General features: G+C 60.5%; 1 protein-coding gene across 1 annotated transcript in view; it reads left to right on the forward strand.

Moving 5' to 3' along the window:
* HMCN2 (hemicentin 2) overlaps window positions 1-17,836 on the forward strand; it is a gene marked incomplete at its 5' end in the record, with an annotated part of 137,643 nt that overhangs the window by 73,800 nt on the left and 46,007 nt on the right. The window contains 19 exons of the mRNA XM_081102896.1: window positions 311-419; window positions 647-816; window positions 2,183-2,337; window positions 2,783-2,879; window positions 3,642-3,737; window positions 4,560-4,736; window positions 6,339-6,496; window positions 7,225-7,348; window positions 8,573-8,748; window positions 9,766-9,862; window positions 10,014-10,133; window positions 10,377-10,538; window positions 11,358-11,639; window positions 12,831-12,998; window positions 14,093-14,206; window positions 14,625-14,711; window positions 15,839-16,030; window positions 17,039-17,212; window positions 17,305-17,421. Of these exons, the coding sequence (XP_080959022.1) occupies window positions 311-419; window positions 647-816; window positions 2,183-2,337; window positions 2,783-2,879; window positions 3,642-3,737; window positions 4,560-4,736; window positions 6,339-6,496; window positions 7,225-7,348; window positions 8,573-8,748; window positions 9,766-9,862; window positions 10,014-10,133; window positions 10,377-10,538; window positions 11,358-11,639; window positions 12,831-12,998; window positions 14,093-14,206; window positions 14,625-14,711; window positions 15,839-16,030; window positions 17,039-17,212; window positions 17,305-17,421 (2,775 nt within the window). The remainder of the gene's footprint in view (window positions 1-310; window positions 420-646; window positions 817-2,182; window positions 2,338-2,782; window positions 2,880-3,641; window positions 3,738-4,559; window positions 4,737-6,338; window positions 6,497-7,224; window positions 7,349-8,572; window positions 8,749-9,765; window positions 9,863-10,013; window positions 10,134-10,376; window positions 10,539-11,357; window positions 11,640-12,830; window positions 12,999-14,092; window positions 14,207-14,624; window positions 14,712-15,838; window positions 16,031-17,038; window positions 17,213-17,304; window positions 17,422-17,836) is intronic.

Consider the following 17,836-nt stretch of genomic DNA (forward strand, 5'->3'; position numbering starts at 1 on the left):
CGGGCAGGGGCCTTCCCCTGGACAGACATCTCTCGGGCTGCTTCGGGGCTGGCCCGTGGGGTTGGAGATGAGGAGGGAGCAAGGCAGGCGGGACTCCTGAGCCCTGGGTCTGGTGGTGAGACAGACGTTGAATAAATAGGGCAAGCCTCAGGAGTGGTCCTGGAAGGCCCCCTGTAGGAGGGGTCCTTTATGGGGGAACGTGAATGGTGGGTGTGGCTTGGGCCTTGTTCTGGGGGCACAGGGGACTTAGGAGGGCTTTAGGCAGGGATTTACTCAGCGCTAACCACCCACTGGGGGGTCCGGCCTGCAGTGCCCCCACAGCTGCTGGTGGCCGAAGGCTTGGGCCAGGTGACCACCCTCGTGGGACAGCCCCTGGAGATTCCCTGCCAGGCCTCAGGCTCCCCGGTGCCCACTATCCAGTGCGTATGTGGGGGGCGGAAGGGTGAAGGCCAAGGCTGCGGCTGGGGTGTGGGCAGAGAACGCATGCTTTGGAGGTGGGTGGGGTCAAGAGGCACCCCCTTCCCAGAGGCAAGAAAAAGGCCAGAGACGTGCGAGCAGGCGGAGACGCTGCCGGGCTGCCTGCGTGTCCTGCTGGCCCTGCCTCCCCTGGCCTCAGGCTGACCGTCCCCCTTCCCACCCGCCTTAGGTGGCTGCAGAACGGCCGCCCGGCCGAGGAGCTGGTGGGGGTGCAGGTGGCCTCCCAGGGGACCACCCTGCACATCGACCACGTGGAGCCGGGCCACGCGGGCCTCTTCTCCTGCCAGGCCACCAACGAGGCAGGCACCGCAGGGGCCGAGGTGGAGCTGTCTGTGCACGGTGAGCGGCCATGGGCAGCCCGAGGCCGGGGGAGGGGAGCCTGGACCGAGGCCATCCGTGCCTCTGGCCGGTCCGGGGGGCCTGGGGGGGACAGGGGGCTGGTCTTCTCTAGATAGTCCAGCTGGGCTGTACTTCCCAGCTCCCCAAAGAGAAGAGGCGTGAGAAGCTGGTCTGAGCTGTCCACCCCACTTGTCATCTGTCCAGTCCTCAGGCCCTCGCTTTTCTCCCCAGTCTTCCCTGTCTGTCCACTGACCACCACGCGCTTCATTCAACTCTTTAAATACAACCTCTGTGCCTGCAAATGCTGTTTCTGTTCCCGGAACATTCTCCTTCTTTGCCTCCTAGCACCTCTTTATTTTTCAGGTCTGTCCTAAAACATCCCTTCCTCCCAGAAGCCCTCCTTGATGTCACTGTGGTCTAATCCACACTGCCCACCCTCTCTTGGCTGTCGCTCGCCACCCACTGGATTGGGAGTGCTTGTTTGGTTGGCCACCTCTCAGCCCAGCTCTGGGAGCTCTGAGAGGACAACACAGTGGCCACCATTCCTTGCGGTGTCCCAGTGCCTAGTTCACTCCGGGGCTCAGAGTAGATGCTCAATGATGGATGGATGGATGGATGGATAAGTGGGTGGGTGGATGGGTGGGTGGATGGATGGATGGGTGGGTGGGTGGGTGGGTGGATGGATGGATGGATGGATGGATGGATGGATGGATAGGTGGGTGGGTGGGTGGGTGGGTGGATGGGTGGGTGGGTGGATGGTTGGGTGGGTGGATGGGTGGATAGATGGATAGGTGGGTGGATGGGTAGATGGATGGGTGGGTGGATGGGTGGGTGGGTGGGTGGATGGGTAGATGGGTGGGTGGGTGGATGGGTGGGTGGGTGGATAGGTGGGTGGATGGGTGGGTGGGTGGGTGGGTGGATACGTGGGTGGATGGGTGGGTGGGTGGATAGGTGGGTGGATGGGTGGGTGGGTGGATGGGTGGGTAGGTGGATAGGTGGGTGGATGGGTGGGTGGGTGGATGGGTGGGTGGGTGGATAGGTGGGTGGGTGGGTGGGTGGATGGTTGGGTGGGTGGGTGGATAGGTGGGTGGATGGGTGGGTGGGTGGATAGGTGGGTGGATGGGTGGGTGGGTGGATGATTGGGTGGGTGGGTGGATGGGAGACTTTTTAAAGAAAGGAAAGACCCACCCTGCTGGGTCCAGTCTGGCGCTCTTCCCCAAAGCCAGGTGTCTAGGGCTTGAGTGGGGGGAGGCTAGAGGGCAGCTCTGCAAGGCCACTCCCAATTCCCCAGGCATGAGGGGGGCGGCTGGGTATCACTGCACCCTCCTGACCCTGACCTGGTCCTCCCTGCCTCTCCCCTGCCCAGAGTTCCCATCGGCGGTCATCGTCGGCGGTGAGAACGTCACAGCCCCCTTCCTGCAGCCTGTGACCCTCCGGTGTGCAGGGGCTGGGGTGCCTACCCCCAGCCTCCGCTGGTGGAAGGATGGGGTGGCCCTGGCAGCCTCGGGGGGGAACCTGCAGGTACATTTCAGGGGCCCTCGGGCTAGCGGGGCAACCTTGCATAGGAGGCGGAGCCACTTTCTAGGGGCCCTGGAAGCCCCAGAAGGACCCTGGGAGCCTGGGGGCAGGACCAGCAAAGAACCCATTCAGCTGGGAATTCTCAGTGGACTGAAGAGGGGGGGACCTTTAACCTAGTCCACGTCCCCAGAGCTTCAGCTGCCAGAAGGAGAAACTGGGGGGAAGGGGAGGGTCTCCAAGATCAGGGGGATTCCCTCGAGTCTAAGTGTGTGGTTCAGAACTGCACCCAGAGCCAAACTCGTCCCCATGCCTCCCTTCTCCTGCTCCTGGGGTCAGCGCAGCCTGGCCACTTGTCCTGTCCCAGCATCATTCTGAGTGACTCCTGGTTCTGGACCCCGTGCCCCCACCCCCGCCTCCCCGTGACACACCTCTGCCTCCCCTGCCCCAGATTGAGAAGGTGGACCTGAGGGACGAAGGCGTCTACACCTGTGTCGCCACTAACTTGGCCGGCGAGAGCAGAAAGGATGCGGTGCTCAAGGTTTTGGGTGAGGACATGGGTGACGAGTGGTGGGGGACCCTTTGAGGGCCCTTGGGGCTGCTGTGGGGGTCGGGGGGGGGGGGCGGGATGGGGTTTAACATCTAGTTATGCACTTGACTTTAGAAGTAGAAAGTCATCTGCTCACTTGGCCGGTGTGGCTCGGTGGTTGAGTGTCGGCCTATGAACCAGAAGGTCAGGGTTCGATTCCTGGTCAGGGCACATGCCTGGGTTGCGGGTTTGATCCCCAGTGGAGGCCATGCGGGAGGCGGCCAATAGATGATTCTCTCACAGCATTGGTGTTTCTGTCTCTCCCTCTCCCTTCCTCTCTGAAATCAACACAAATATATTTTTTATAAAAAGAAAAAGGAACGTCCGTTCTGTGGCCCCCAGAGGTGGCTTTCTGAGGGGTTTTTAAGGGACACCCTTGTCCGCACCCCTCTTTACCTTTGCTGTCTTACTCGGTTTGGGGGTTCCTTTACATCCTCGCATATGTGGGCAGGTCCTTGCACTTGCCACTTGCCATGGCTCTCCGGGTTCCTCCTGCCCACTGGGGTGGGCTGTTCCTGGGGGTGGGTGCTGGGCGGTCCTGGTACGATTGCAATGAAGACTTATTCTGTGTGTGGTTCAGAAGTGGGGTTCCTTGGTCAGAGGCCATGAGCCATTGGGGGGCTCTTGTTGCCCAGAACCTTTCAGGAAGGCTGGGGAGAGACATTGGGATGGCTGAGATCTGAGCTACCCACCAAGAGAGGGCGTGCCCTGTCTCCCCTAGTGCCCCCCAACATTGAGCCGGTCCCGGCCAACAAGGCAGTGCTGGAAAATGCCTCCGTGACCTTGGAGTGCCTGGCTTCCGGCGTGCCCCCTCCAGGTAAGCCCCCCCCTGGTGAGGGAAAGCCACCTGCCGCCGGCCCCAGGCCCCACCTGGTGAGGTTGCCGGTGCCCAGGCACCGCGCGGGTTGTGGACAATCAGGCTGGCATTCGCAGGTCCTTCTCCCTATTCCTTGCATTTTCCGCTCTTCCTTCCCCACAGCTGTTCATCCAGGGCCCATTATATGCCTGTCACCGCCAGGCCCAGAGCCTTTGCGCTGGTGTCTGCACTTGACCTTGGCCTGAAGGCCGAGAAGCGAGTGCTCTGGTGTCTGAAGCAAACCCGCAGGGCTTTGGAGTTGTAACGTCACAGGGCCACCCCGGGGCTGGGGGCGAGGGCCAGGCAACCAAGTTGCCAAGTCACTGTCTGGCCCCTTCTCTAGACTAACAATTGAGGGAAGGGCTGGGAGCTTGGGGCTGGGTGCGGGTGTTCGGCAGCCAGTATGGGCCCAGGAGGAGGGCCCATTTCCTGTCCCCCGTTTGAACCAGGTCCACCCAGTTTTGCTGGGTAGCGAGCCCTATGGTTATCGCCCCATCCGATGGGGCAAATACCCTGTCAGGTTCTTGGACGGGCCCTGGCAGGATGCGAGGAGTTAAAGATACGACTGCTCCCTGTTTATGAGGCTGCTGTGTTGGGGTGCTCTGGGTTCTCCTCTAAAGCGGGAGCTGAGGGGGCCAGGCCGGCTTTGACTCTCCTTGCTCTCGGCTGCCCACCCCCTGGGGCTTCCTCTCTGCCCTTGTTCCTATCTCAGGCAACACTGCCCATTACACAGCACAGTCCGAGGGGCTGGCAGGATCCCCAGTGTCTCTCTTCTCTCCCCAGACATCTCCTGGTTCAAGGGCCGCCAGCCCGTCTCTGCTCGGAAGGGAGTCACGGTGTCAGCTGACGGGAGAGTTCTCCTCATTGAGAGAGCCCGACCTTCGGACGCTGGGAGCTACCGCTGTGTGGCGTCCAATGTGGCGGGTCGCACGGAGCTGCAGTACGGCCTGCGGGTCAATGGTGAGCTGCCCTAGGACCAAGGGGTCCTTGTGCAAAAATTACTTTCCATCTATTTGTCTACAAATCTACTCAGTATCCATCCATTCACCATCCACCCATCTACTCATCCATCCTCCCTTCCTTCCTTCCTTCCTTCTACCCATCATCCACCTATCCATTATCCACTCATCCATCTATAGTTCTTTGCATCCATAATTCATCCATTCACCATCCATACATCTATTCATCCATCCTTTCTTCCTTCCATCCATCATCCATTCGTTTTCCCACTCATCATTCATCCATGTATCCATCCTTTCTTCCACCCACCATCCATCTACCCATCCATCATCCATTCATCCATCTACCGTTTTATCCATCCATTATCCATCCTTCTATCCATGCATGGAAATACCCAGCTGTCCACCCATTGATCCAATCATCTGTCCAATTCTCTGTCCATTCCTCCACCCATCTAACAATTCATCCATCCATTCAGCCACCCATTCCTCCGTCTACCCATCTTCTGTGCAACCACATTTATGAAGGACACTCTCTGGGACAGCAAACCCTGGTGCTGCAGCCCTGAGAAGACAGGCCCATGCTTCCTGCTGGTGGAGGGTACAGTGGTAGATCATTACCCAGAGCACTGTTTCCTGATGCTGTGACAAGAGCTAGTAAAGGCGAGGTGCAGCTGAGAGCCTGGAACCAGGCTCTGACCTGGCCTGGGGGGTCCGGGAGGCATCTTTGAGAGCTGGATGCCGAAATAGAGACCGCCTGCCAAGGCCTGTGGCTGCAGAGTCCTGGGGAGTTGAGGAAAGGCAAGGAGGCGGGGGGTCTGGCGCTCACAGAACAAGAGGAAGAGGGGCCAGGCTGGGGAGATGGCCAGGTGGATGCTGGAGGGCTCCGGTCTTTGTCCCAAGAGCAGTGGGGAACTGGGCAGAAGCCCTGGGCATCCTGGCTGTGGCTCCCAGATACAGTGGAATCACGAGGGGCTGCCTGTAGGAGAGCGTTTGATCTGATGCCTCTGAGCTGGAAAACAAAGCCTGCCCGGGGTCCTCCGCCCTCACTACCCCACACCGTCCCCATGATATGCTGAGCAGAAGGCCCAGGTTCAGGTGCTGCTTCTGCCGCTTCCTAGCTGGCCAACCTCGGGCTGGTGACTTGCCCTCCTGGAGCCCTGGATTCTCATCTGCAGAGGCCTCAGGATGGTTTGGAAAGGATGAGATGAGCACTAGCCGGTTTGGCTTGGTGGATAGAGCATCGGCCTGGGGACGGAAGGGTCCCGGGTTTGATTCTGGTCAAGGACACCTGCCCAGGGTTGTGAGCTCGATCCCCAGTAGGGGGCGTGCAGGAGGCAGCCGATCAATGATTCCCTCTCATCACTGATATTTCTATCTCTCCCTCTCCCTTCCTCTCTGAAATCAATAAAAATAAAGTGTATTTATTTAACAAAAAGGATGAGATGAGCAGCCTTGAGAGCTGCGCAGGGCTGTGCCCATGTTGAGTGGCTGTCCCTGTGCTTTTGCGTGTGGCCTGGGAGGGGGGTGCCCAGCCAGGTGCCCTCCCTGTGATGTCCCCAGTGGGGCTCAGCCTGTCTTCTGTGTCACCCCCGCCCTGCAGTGCCTCCGCGCATCACGCTGCCACCCAGCCTGCCGGGCCCCGTGCTGCTCGGCGCCCCGGTCCGGCTGACCTGCAGCGCCACCGGCAGCCCCAGCCCCACCCTGCTGTGGCTGAAGGATGGAAACCCCGTGTCCACGGCAGGGACCTCCGGCCTCCAGGTCAGCAGGGCTGGGTGGCCCGCTGCCTCCCTACCGCCTCAGGGGGTGCTGGGGGCAGAGGCCCGGCCCTGGGAGCTCCAAGCGGAGGGAGAAGCAGTGACCGCCCTGGACAGCTGGTGTTTGGACAGGTTCAAGCCTCGGACTGAGGAGAGGACACAGTCCTCTCATGGCCACGTGCAAGTCCCAGCTTGGAGGGCAGGGCCCTCCCAGCACAATTATAGCCAACAGCTGTAGTTGTGAGCTTGAACCTATGGTCCGAACACGTGGCCCCACGTGCCTGAGTGATGCGGGCTTGATAGAGTTCAGGTGCATGTAGTTGAGTAGGATTGAAACCCAGGAGAATGTTGTAAACATCTTGGTCACGCCCTTACTTTGCTTCGTGGCATCTGCTATGAAATAAAGACAGGGCTTGTGGGCGTGGTCACTGTCTCTCAGGGAAGCAGCGTCCCACCAAGACCCGGCTTTCATTCTCTTGTCTGTCTTTTCTAAGCCTTTCAGCCGCCCCCACTCAGGTTCACCCCTGGCCGTGCTGGCGCGGCACACCACAGGGGGCCCTTTTAAAGGACCCATGTGATCGCCCGGCAGCCGGCAGAGGTGCCGAGGCCTGGGGTTCTGGGCGTCCGGAGCAGGCTGCCGGGGCGGCGTGCCATGCAGCAGGGCCAGCTTGGGAGGTGTGGGAGCTGGCCTTGGGGTGCATAACCTCACGTGGGCTTCCTCCTGGGGGGCAGGTCTTTCCCGGGGGCCGCACCCTCACGCTGGCCAGTGCCCGGGCCTCCGACTCTGGCACCTACTCCTGCGTGGCCGTGAGTGCCGTGGGCGAGGACCGCCGGGACGTCGCCCTGCATGTCCACGGTGAGTGTCAGGCCCCAGAGGCCGCGGCTCAAGGACGTGGGGCTGGGGGGGTGTCTGGTCACATTCAAAGAAAGGGTGGTTGGGTGGGAGACATGCCGGTCTGAGACCGTAGCTGCCTTCCTGTGGGGTCAGTTGGAGTGAAAGCTCCCCTATTATGGACAGGTGGGCAGGTGGGCGGCCCCTCTCGACCAGGTGACCCAAGTTCAGGGAAGAGGTAGAAGGGGCACGAAGTGGCAGGAGGTGCACACGGCCGAGAGTCAGGAATCAGGCGTTTTCACTCTCCTGGGTCAAGTGCGGTGACAGTGCTATTGGGCAAGGTGGTGTGGGGTGGTGGTTAGGGACCGGCTCTGGAGTAGATGGATCTGGGGTTCAAATCCTGCCTCTGCCACTTCCTGTGGCCGTGACCTTGGGCTAGTCACTTCGCTTCTCTGAGCCTCCGTGTCTTCCGCTGGGAAAGGGGCGAAGATGGCACCCACTTCCAAGCTGTCGCGGGGTTCACCACACTCAGAGAACACAGTGACAGTTGCTCTGGTTTTAAAATGTCCTCGTATGGGATCCTGTGGGTCTCTGGAGGTGCACAAGGGAACTCTGGGAAATGTAGAGCCTGGGTTGGGGGGGCCAGTGGGGGAGAAGCATTCCATTCAGCTCTTCCCGTCGCTGGCGTCCGGATAATAGTTCACAGGCACCGTGTGCCCAGGGCTCAGCGACCTGTCATTGCAGTTAATCTCCGGTGGCCCCCCCCGGTGGCTACCCTCCTGATCACACCGTGACCAAGTGTCAGGCCACAGGACTCCAGCCAGGGCCTCTGACTCCCGACCCTGCCTTCTTGACCCTCCTCTGCAGGGTTGTTTATGTCTCGGGAGAAAGGTGGCTGGGGTCCTGCTTCTGAAAACACATTTTAAAAAATAAAAATACTGTAAATTTTAAAAAGAGCTTGAGATAATTGTAGATTCACGTGAGCTGCAAGAAATAATACAGAGAAATCCCGAGTCCCTTCCCCCACTGTCCCTTGGAGGTAACGTCTTGTCCTGAAGTGCCATCAGTTGGGAGGTTGCCGCTGTTACAACCCACCGATCCCCTCGGACCTGGGGCCTTGGGCCTCCTTTTGAGGCCGGCGCAGGAGGTCGTCCAGGGGGGGGATGAGAGGGCTGCGGCTCAGGGTGTTGGCTCCATTCTGCTGCCCCCCCCACCTGCTGAGATAGGGCCCTCCGCCCCCCTCCCCAGTGCCGCCCAGCATCCTCGGGGAAGAGCTGAACGTGTCCGTCGTGGCCAACGAGTCAGTGGCCCTGGAGTGCCAGAGCCACGCCGTGCCCCCTCCGGTGCTGAGCTGGCGGAAGGACGGCCACCCCCTGGAGCCGCGGCCCGGAGCCCGCCTCTCTGCAGACAAGGCCTTGCTGGAGGTGGGTGAGCGGAGCCCGGCAGGGCGGGCCTGTGGGTGCCCTACATGGTCAGTTCAGCTGCGCGGGCCCTGCAGGCCCCTCCAGACCCAACGCCCAGGGCGCAGCCTCCCGACCTGTCGGAGCTGCTTCCAGCCGAGTGGGGACTGAGAGCGAAGGCCCAGGGCAGAGCCTTCAGGCCCCTCAGCCCCCGCCCCCCCCCCCCCCCAAGCCAGCAGCTCTCTTTCTACTTGTTTTTCACTGTTTGTTCCAAAGCCTTCTCGCCTTTGGGCCTTTAAGCCCCGGGATCAGGCATCTGGCCCAGCAAGGCAGGGGGTGTGGGGTCGGGACTCTGGAGTCAGCCTGGATTTAAACTTGAGCTCTGCCTCCTTGGGCTGTGCCTCCCCCCTGGCGTCCTGACACACTGGCCTCGGGTCTCTCACCTGCAAACACACTGGTGCCTCTCTCCTGGGAGGCTGGGAGGGTTCCCAGAGGCAGGCCCTGAGGCCCCACCCTGCCCCAGGGCACAGCTCATCCACCTCAGCTCGGGGAGCGGGGTGCCTCTCCTGCTGTTGGGAGAACCTTCCACTCCAGCCTGCTCCTCCACCTCCCACCCCCCTACACCTTGTGATACGCTCATTCCCGACTCTGAGCACCTCCCGTGGTTTGCTCTGTCTGGAATGCCTGCCTCTCCTGCCCTTCATTCTTCAGAGCCGCAGCGTCACCACCATGTCAGGGTCTGACCCCTGAGGACAGGGTCCCCTCCACCCCACCCTTCTTCATCCCCCACCTTCTCCTCTGGGCTGTTCTGTCAGAACGGGGCCGGGCTGCGGATGTGGCTGGTAAGGCTGCCACTCAGGGACCCACAGGAGGCCACCGCAGGCAGCGGCTTCTGGAAACTTCGGGGTGCGGGAGGTGCCAGGTTCCAGGTGGGGAGGTTGGGGCACAGCGAGGTGAAGTGGCTGGCCCACAGTCACACAGTCCGCCCGGGCACCCCGGCTGTGTGCTGCCCCCGCTGATGGCTCCTGTCGCTGTGGACAGGTGGACAGGGCAGAGGTGTGGGACGCAGGCCGGTACACCTGTGAGGCGCTGAACCAGGCGGGCCGCTCGGAGAAACACTACAACCTCAACGTCTGGGGTGAGGGTCTCTTGGGCTGGGCTGCGGTCCCCCCTGCCCTGCCCCTGCGTGGCCAGCTCGCATGCCCTGGGCACTGCTGCCTTGACTGGGTCCCAGGGTGCAGCCCGCTCCCCTCCCAGCCCCCCACTTCTCACACCCTCTCTTCTCTTAGTCCCTCCAGTGTTCCCCTCGAGGGAGCCCCGCATCCTGACTGTGACCGAGGGACACCCCACCAGGCTGTCCTGCGAATGTCGGGGTGTCCCTTTCCCCAAGATCACCTGGAGGAAAGATGGTAGGGTTGCTGGCTGGGAAGGGGCTGGGGTGCCCAGCGGACTTGGGGACCGAGCAGAATCGGACTGAGTGTCATTTCTGTAACCAGGACCCCCACCCCTGGGGCTGAAGGCCCACCCATCTCCATCTCCGCTGGGCTCTGGGGTGGGGCCACCGGTTGAGGGCAGGGACAGCCTCCTCCCTTTGGAGTTGGCCGGGATGGTGGGGGGACCGGGAACCAGGGGCTTTTCCTTGCTGCATCCAGGTCAGCCCGTGCCCCGGGAGGGGGTGGGCCTCGGACAGGTGTCGGCGGTGGGGCGGCTGCTGTACCTGGGACCAGCCCAGCCGGCCCAGGAGGGAACGTACACCTGTGAGTGCAGCAACGTGGCCGGAAATAGCAGCCAGGACCAGCAGCTGGAGGTGCATGGTGAGCCGGGCTGGGTGACCTGAGCCAGGCAGAAGGGGCCGGAGGGTGGCAGGCAGGGGAGACCCCACCCCCGGGATCCAAGCTGAGACAGGAGCAGCGATAATGAGAGCGCTTCCCTGGCCTCTTAGATTCCGGGCATCTCCCGAACCGCCCTCCTAGCCAGCTTCCTGCGGCTCCGGCTCCGGGCCTAAGCCGGGAGCGGCAGTGTGACCCCAAGAGCCCCCAGCGGCCCAGAGGGAAAAACACCGCTCGGGACAGAGGCGGAAAGGAATGTAGACTTTCTATGAAGCTCCTGTGCATAAGGGAAACCTGAGTCCTGGCTACTCGTCCTGCAGTGATGAGATGAAATAGCTCAGCCTAGGAAATAGGACCAAGAAAAGCATTTTTTTTTTTCATAGTTCAATTTCCGTTTTAATCTCTATCACCAGAAAACACTTTTTTTTAACATTTTTTCCTCTTTATTGATTAAGATATTACAAATGTGTCCTTATTCCCCCAATGAAAAGCATTTTGGAGAGAATAGCCCCGCCCCGGCCGGCCCCCGCGACTGTCTGAGCTCCGGGAAGGCCTGGTTTCTGAGGAAGGAAACTGCCCGCAGCTCTTCAGGGCTGTGCCCCTCCCCGGGACCCCAGCATTAGGCAGGCAGGAGTGGAGCGCCGTGTGGCCCCTTTACAAGGATGGACATGGAGGCCCAGGGAGATGAGGTCCCCTGACCAAGGCCGCGCGGCCAGGGAGTGGCCGTGGGGAACGTAGGCCAGCGTGGGGCCTGGTGTGAGTGCTTGCTGCCCGGCGGCCACAGCGACTTTCTCCCCACCCCAGTTCCCCCGCAGATCGCTGGCCCCCGGGAGCCCCCCGCACAGGTCTCCGTGGTCCAGGACAAGGAGGCCACGCTGGAATGCAACGTCACGGGGAAACCCCCACCCAGGGTGACGTGGCAGCGGGACGGCCAGCCGGTGGGAGCCGCACCGGGCCTGCGGCTGCAGAACCAGGGTCAGAGCCTGCACGTGGAGCGGGCACAGGCTGCCCACGCGGGACGCTACAGCTGCCTGGCCGAGAACGTGGCTGGGAGGGCCGAGAGGAGGTTTGCGCTGTCCGTGCTGGGTGAGGACCGGGGGGCCGGAGCGGGGCTGGAAGGGGGCCTGGACTGGAGAAGGCAAGGCCGCGTCACGCCTCATTCTCCCAAGAGGCAGGCCTCTGGTGAGGTCTGGTGGGGGAAGCCTTCAGCACGGCTCCCAAATCAGGACTGGCTTCACATGGCCCTCATCTCCCCCCACTTTCCCCCTCCCTTCCTGTCTGTCCCCCTACTCTGTCCTGGGCACTGTGGAAATGAGCTCCTCTGTCCTGCATGACTTACATGTGATAGGGGAATTCAGGGGCCTGAACGCTGTTGTGGGAAGTCAGGGCAGCCTCCTGTAGGAGGTGGCCTTTCAGCTGAAATGTAAAAGCAGGATGGGAGTTAACCAGGTGCAGGGTGAGGGGGGAAATGTGCCAGGCAGAGGGAACACACCCCACAGAGGCTGGGAGGGGTGGCAGGTTCAGGGTAGCTAGAACAGCCTTGTGGTTTCAGACTTTTATTGAGCTCCTACTGTATGCCTCAGGGCAGAAGCGAAGAGTGATAGGAGAGAAGATGGGAGAGATGGGCCATGTGGCTGGGACCCTACCCCATCCGCCCACCCCAGCCTGATAGAGCGGGGCTTCCTTTGCGAGTGGATGCTCTAGACACCACGGAGCTCTGACGTGTGGATCTGGGGGACGCACTTGTGTTCACCTTTGCTCTCGGCCAGTCTCGTTTGCTCAGCATCAGCTCCGTACCAGGCGCTGTGCCGAGAGCTTTACACGGGTTCTTGTTGAATCCTCCCGGCATCCCCCTAGAGCAGCGGTTCTCAACCTGTGGGTCGCGACCCCTTTGGGGGTCGCCTAAGACCATCAGAAAACACATATAAAATTACAGATTGTTTTTGTGATGAATCACTATGCTTTAATTATGTTCAATTTGTAACCATGAAATTGGGAGTCACCGCAACATGAGGAACTGTATTAAAGGGTCGCGGCGTTAGGAAGGTTGAGAACCACTGCTCTAGGGGCTTGGAGAAACTGAGGCCCAATGTGTCTGCCTGACACCAAAGCCCCGCCTGCGCTCGCCACTCACCCCTGTCAGGGGGAGCAGCTCTTGAAGCCTTCAGCCCTTCCTGAGTGGGGGTGGGGCTCCTGGGGGAGGGCCGTGCGTGGGGGTCGCGGGAGGAGCACACGGCCCTGTCTGCATCCTGAATAAGCCTGTTTCTCTGTGTCCAGTGCCCCCAGAGCTCATCGGAGACTCAGACCCGCTGACCAACGTCACTGCCGCCTTGCACAGCCCCTTGACGCTGCTCTGTGAAGCCACAGGCATCCCACCCCCGGGGGTCCGCTGGTTCCGAGGGGAGGAGCCCATCAGCCCCAGGGAGGACACCTACCTCTTGGCAGGTAAGGTGCCGACCAGGGGAGTGTCCGGTGATCGGGCCTGGCCCTCTGCTTCTGCCTCTGCTCAGCACATGCCCATGACTTCTGACCCTGAGCGGCCAGCCGGGGTGGCATAAACATTTTGGCTGTTGGTTCCCAGGAGTGCACCCCAAAACACTGGTCAGGTGATGTGCTCCAGGAAACACATGAGATTTGACTACGATTAGAAAGGCTTCCTGCTCTGCTCCCCTCCTAGAGACTCAGTGGCCATTTATAGTCAAGGTTCTGATAAGTCCTGCAGCAAAAATTCTCATGGCACTTATATAACATCTCACACACAGTCCAGGTGGGCGAACGGACATAGGGTCTAAGCACCGCTGCCTCTGAATAGTCGTCCTCCTCACAAAGTTGGTTTGCGATAGTTCTTGCTGACATACAAACGGGGAAACTGAGGTCCAGGAGGCAGTATCCCATCCAAAGCTTACAAGGACCTCAGGGCCCCCTGAAGCTCACCCTCAGTGACCCATCAGCTGTTCCCCGCAGGGATGTTCCGGTTGTTCCAAAGCTGGGATGGCCAATAAGCCTCCCCTTGTGCACCTCCCCTGAGCCCTTGGTGGGGCTGCCAGATGCATTGCGGTGAGGTGGACTCAGGGGCTGCAGTAGGGCCCAGCAGAAAGGAGAGCAGTGATCGATTAGTGATGTCTGCCCGGGGTATAGGAGCAGTCGTGTTCACGTGTCCCATGCATGTGCCTTCCCTGGGCTGGTCTTGGGAGAAGGCGGCCTTTTCCAGGGTCCATCAGCGTAGCAGGGCGGTCTGACCTGGGCCAGGCCCATCCATGGCTGTCCTTTGAGCCGTGGTCAGTCTCCAGAAGTGGGGGTAGCCAGGTGACAGATCCTTCTTCTTAAATGGGGCCGCGGGCTTACCCTGTGCATGTCTGATGTCCGGGGGGCTCCAGCCATCTGTTCACCCTCCTGGGCCTCAGTTTCCCCACCTGAGGGATGGGACACTGGGGTAGGCAGACACATCGGATGGAGACGCCTGGCACGCGCCTCTTCCTGGTGGTCAGCCTGGGCTCAGCTCACAGCCGCTCTTGGAGCCCGCTCTCCTCCCTCCCCAGGTGGCTGGATGCTGAAGGTGACCCGGACCCAGGAGCGGGACAGAGGCCTCTACTCCTGCCTGGCCAGCAACGAGGCTGGGGAGGTGCGGAGGAACTTCAGCGTGGAGGTCCTGGGTATGTCACAGCGCCGTGTTCATAGCCCACGAGTCCTTTTCCTCCGGCTGGGGCGCTTACAGGGGGCGGTCCAGGACCAAGAGCTCTTGCTGTAGTAGGAGGTCCACTCAGGACGGAGGGTGAGGCCAAAGCTTGTTTCCTCATGAGCAGTTCCTACTCTGAGGCCATCATGGAACTTTCTAGAAGCAGCAGGGACTACTATAATCCAACATGGAAAGGAGAAAATATTTCTAACACCACCTTGCCCTGACCAGAGCCTTCTCCCAGGGCACTGGTCCTCCCTCGGCCCTGTGGAAGCAGGCACGAGGGGACGGGGAAACCAGGCGCCGGAAGAGAGATGCTCTAGGCTTTCTGCTCTGTGGTTCAGCCTGAGCGAGCCAGCTCCAGTCAGTGACCGGCTGTCTCCCTGCTCTCCCAGTTCCTCCCAGTATCGAGAACGAGGACCTGGAGGAGGTGGTCAAGGTCCCCGAGGGACAGACAGCCAACCTGACGTGCAACACCACAGGTAAGGCCACACACGGCCACACGGCGGGCTGGGAGAAAGGTGAGAAGGCAGCTTTGTAAAGGGGGGGTGCTGGAGATCTTGCCCAGCCCTCTGCTCCCTATCCCAGCACTGACCACACTGATCCATGGTGGCCTTGTGACACCTGTGTACCCCAGCTGGGCTCTGAGCTCCTTGAGGACCCACAGTCTACTTTGTCACCATGGTTCCCCCAGTGCCTTAGTTATGCTGTTGAGCTGGGATGGATGGATGGATGGATGGATGGATGGATGGATGGATGGATGGATAGGTGGGTGGATGGATGGATAGGTGGGTGGATGGATGGATAGGTGGGTGGATGGATAGATGGATGGATGGATGGATGGATGGATGGATGGATGGATGGATAGGTAGATGGCTGGCTGGCTGGCTAAATGGATGGATGGATGGATGGCTGGATGGGTGGCTGGATGGATGAATAGGTAGGTGGGTGGATGGATGGATGGATCGATAGGTGGGTGGATGGATGGATGGATGGATGGATAGGTAGGTAGGTAGGTAGATGGATGGATGGATGGATGGATGGATGGATGGATGGATTGATGGATAGGTGGGTGGGTGGGTGGGTGGATGGATGGATGGATGGATGGATGGATAGGTAGGTGGGTGGATGGATGGATGGATCGATAGGTGGGTGGGTGGGTGGATGGATGGATGGATGGATGGATGGATAGGTAGGTAAGTAGGTAGATTGATGGATGGATGGATGGATGGATGGATGGATGGATGGATGGATGGATGGGGAGGTGGATAGGTGGACAAATTGGTGGATGGATAGGTGTATGTATGCATGTATGTATATATGTATGTTTAGATGGATAAATGGATGGATGGATGGAAGGAATATCTTGTCTTTCTTCTGTCCGTACCAGCCGTCTCTGTCCACTCCTCAGTAAGGAAAAGGCAGTCAAACCCCTTAGGAAAAGGCCCAGGCCCGTGGTGGCTGCTTCTGTGTCTTGCCCTGCTGCCTGGGCCTCTGAACTGAGAAGGAAAACCCATGTCCCCCACCACCCCCTTCCTGCAGCGACCTCTGCTCCAACCTGGTCCAATCCTGCTGAACTGTCTTACTTGCCTCTCTCCGCCCCACACAGGCCACCCACAGCCCAGGGTCACGTGGTTCAAAGACGGCCGGCCCCTGACTGGTGGAGACACCCAGCACGTCTCTCCAGACGGAGCCCTTCTGCAGGTCCTCCAGGCCAACCTGTCCAGTGCCGGCCACTACTCCTGCATTGCAGCCAACGCCGCGGGGGAGAGGACCAAGCATGTCCAGCTGAGCGTCCTGGGTGAGTGCTGGGCATCTGCTGGCCATTCCAGGTGCTGGCAGGAGGCAGAACCAGGTGACCTGACAGGCAGCTTCCCACAAAGCCCTCCAAGTTCAACAACAAAGAACAACAGCGGCTCTAGTGGTTGAACCCTTAGAGGCCAGGCATGTGCCCAGGCCTTCCTGGCTGGATCTCCACAGCAACGCAGGAGGGGGGCGGGGGGGCAGTGCGCCTGTCCCCATGTCACTGATGGAGCTCTGGGCTGAGAGAGAGGACAGGCTCCCTCCAGGCCGTCCGCCCCCGAGGGCGAGGGCGAGGGCAATGCAGCACCAGCTGTTTGGTTGGGCTGGAGAAACGGGGATTCGAAAACAAGAGGGGCACAGGCTAGTCTCATAAAATCATTTCTAAAAGCGCTGGTGGCAAAATGGATGGTCCCTGCAGGGCCCGAAAGAGGACATTTTAGGGTCAGTGACAACAGAGAGCATCTACTCAGCAGGGACCATCACTCCGTCTCCTGCCCCACCCTCCACTCCGGGAGTGGCACAGATTGGAAACAAACAGAATTGCGGAGACTCTGGTTAAATTACTAGATACCCTGGATGCTAAGAGGCTGTGGGGCAAGTTGAGGCAGAAATTGTCCAGCTTCCCCTATGACAGTGGTCAGCAAACTGCGGCTCGCGAGCCACAGGCGGCTCTTTGGCCCCTTGAGTGTAGCCACAAAGTTTCAATCGCACGGTATGTGCGCGCCTGCACGTGGTATTTTGTGGAAGAGCCACCCTCAGGGGGCCACCGTTTGCCGACCACTGCCCTGTGGTATTGCTCAGTGGTGGAGAGCTGGGGACCTGGGGCACCGACGCCTGAATTCAACTCTGGCCGCACCTGCCTGGCTCCGCTGAGCCTCACTGCCATCAGCAATGGAAATAGCAGCAGCACAGCGGCTGAGCGCCGCGGGTCCGAGGCTTTCCTGGGTCCTTGCGCCCAGGGTTGGCCTCTCTGTTCACGAGCACCCCCCTGGCCTCCCCATCACAGTGGCTCCCTCCATCCTGGGGGTGACCGAGGACGGTGCAGACGAGGAGGTGACCGTGACCATCAACAACCCCATTTCTCTGATCTGTGAGGCGCTGGCCTTCCCCGCCCCCACCATCACCTGGATGAAGGACGGGTCCCCATTTGAGGCCTCAAACAACATTCAGCTGCTCCCAGGTGATGCCCTGGGGGGAGGAGCGAGGGGCCAGAGGGCGGGGCCGGTGAAGCCCAGCGCATGCCTGAGGTGCCCCTGGCCGCTGCCCTGCAAGCAGGTACCCACGGGCTGCAGATCTTGAACGCCCAGAAGGAAGACGCAGGCCAGTACACCTGCGTGGTCACCAACGACCTTGGGGAGGCCATGAAGAACTACCACGTGGAAGTCCTCAGTGAGTCGGGACCCCCGGGCACTGGTGGGAGGCAGGAGGTGGCTCGGAGCCCTGGGACCCCAGCGCCTGGACCATTCCTGACACCCTCGACACCTTCATGGGCTTGTCTGCTCTGATAGTCGCCAGGCAGCGGGCCGGCTGGGTCATTCCCCATTTTAGGGCCCAGGACGCTCAGAGCGGGGATGGTGAGCTAGGACTTGGGCCACGTGGATGCCCACCCACTCCAGTCCTGGCTTCTTTCTGCCACGATGCTGTCAGAACCTCCACAACTTGAGACCTGGGGCCCCCAGAGGTCACCCCAGGATTCCCCTGCCTCTGACCTGCCCTATCCTGTAACCATCGCTGACGGTCTTGCCTTTAAGGCAGGGGTAGGGGACCTTTTATCTGCCAAGTGCCATGTGTTGGTTTTATGTTT

This window comes from Myotis nattereri (genome assembly GCF_964212035.1).
Source record: "Myotis nattereri genome assembly, chromosome: 12".
NCBI lineage: Eukaryota > Metazoa > Chordata > Mammalia > Chiroptera > Vespertilionidae > Myotis > Myotis nattereri.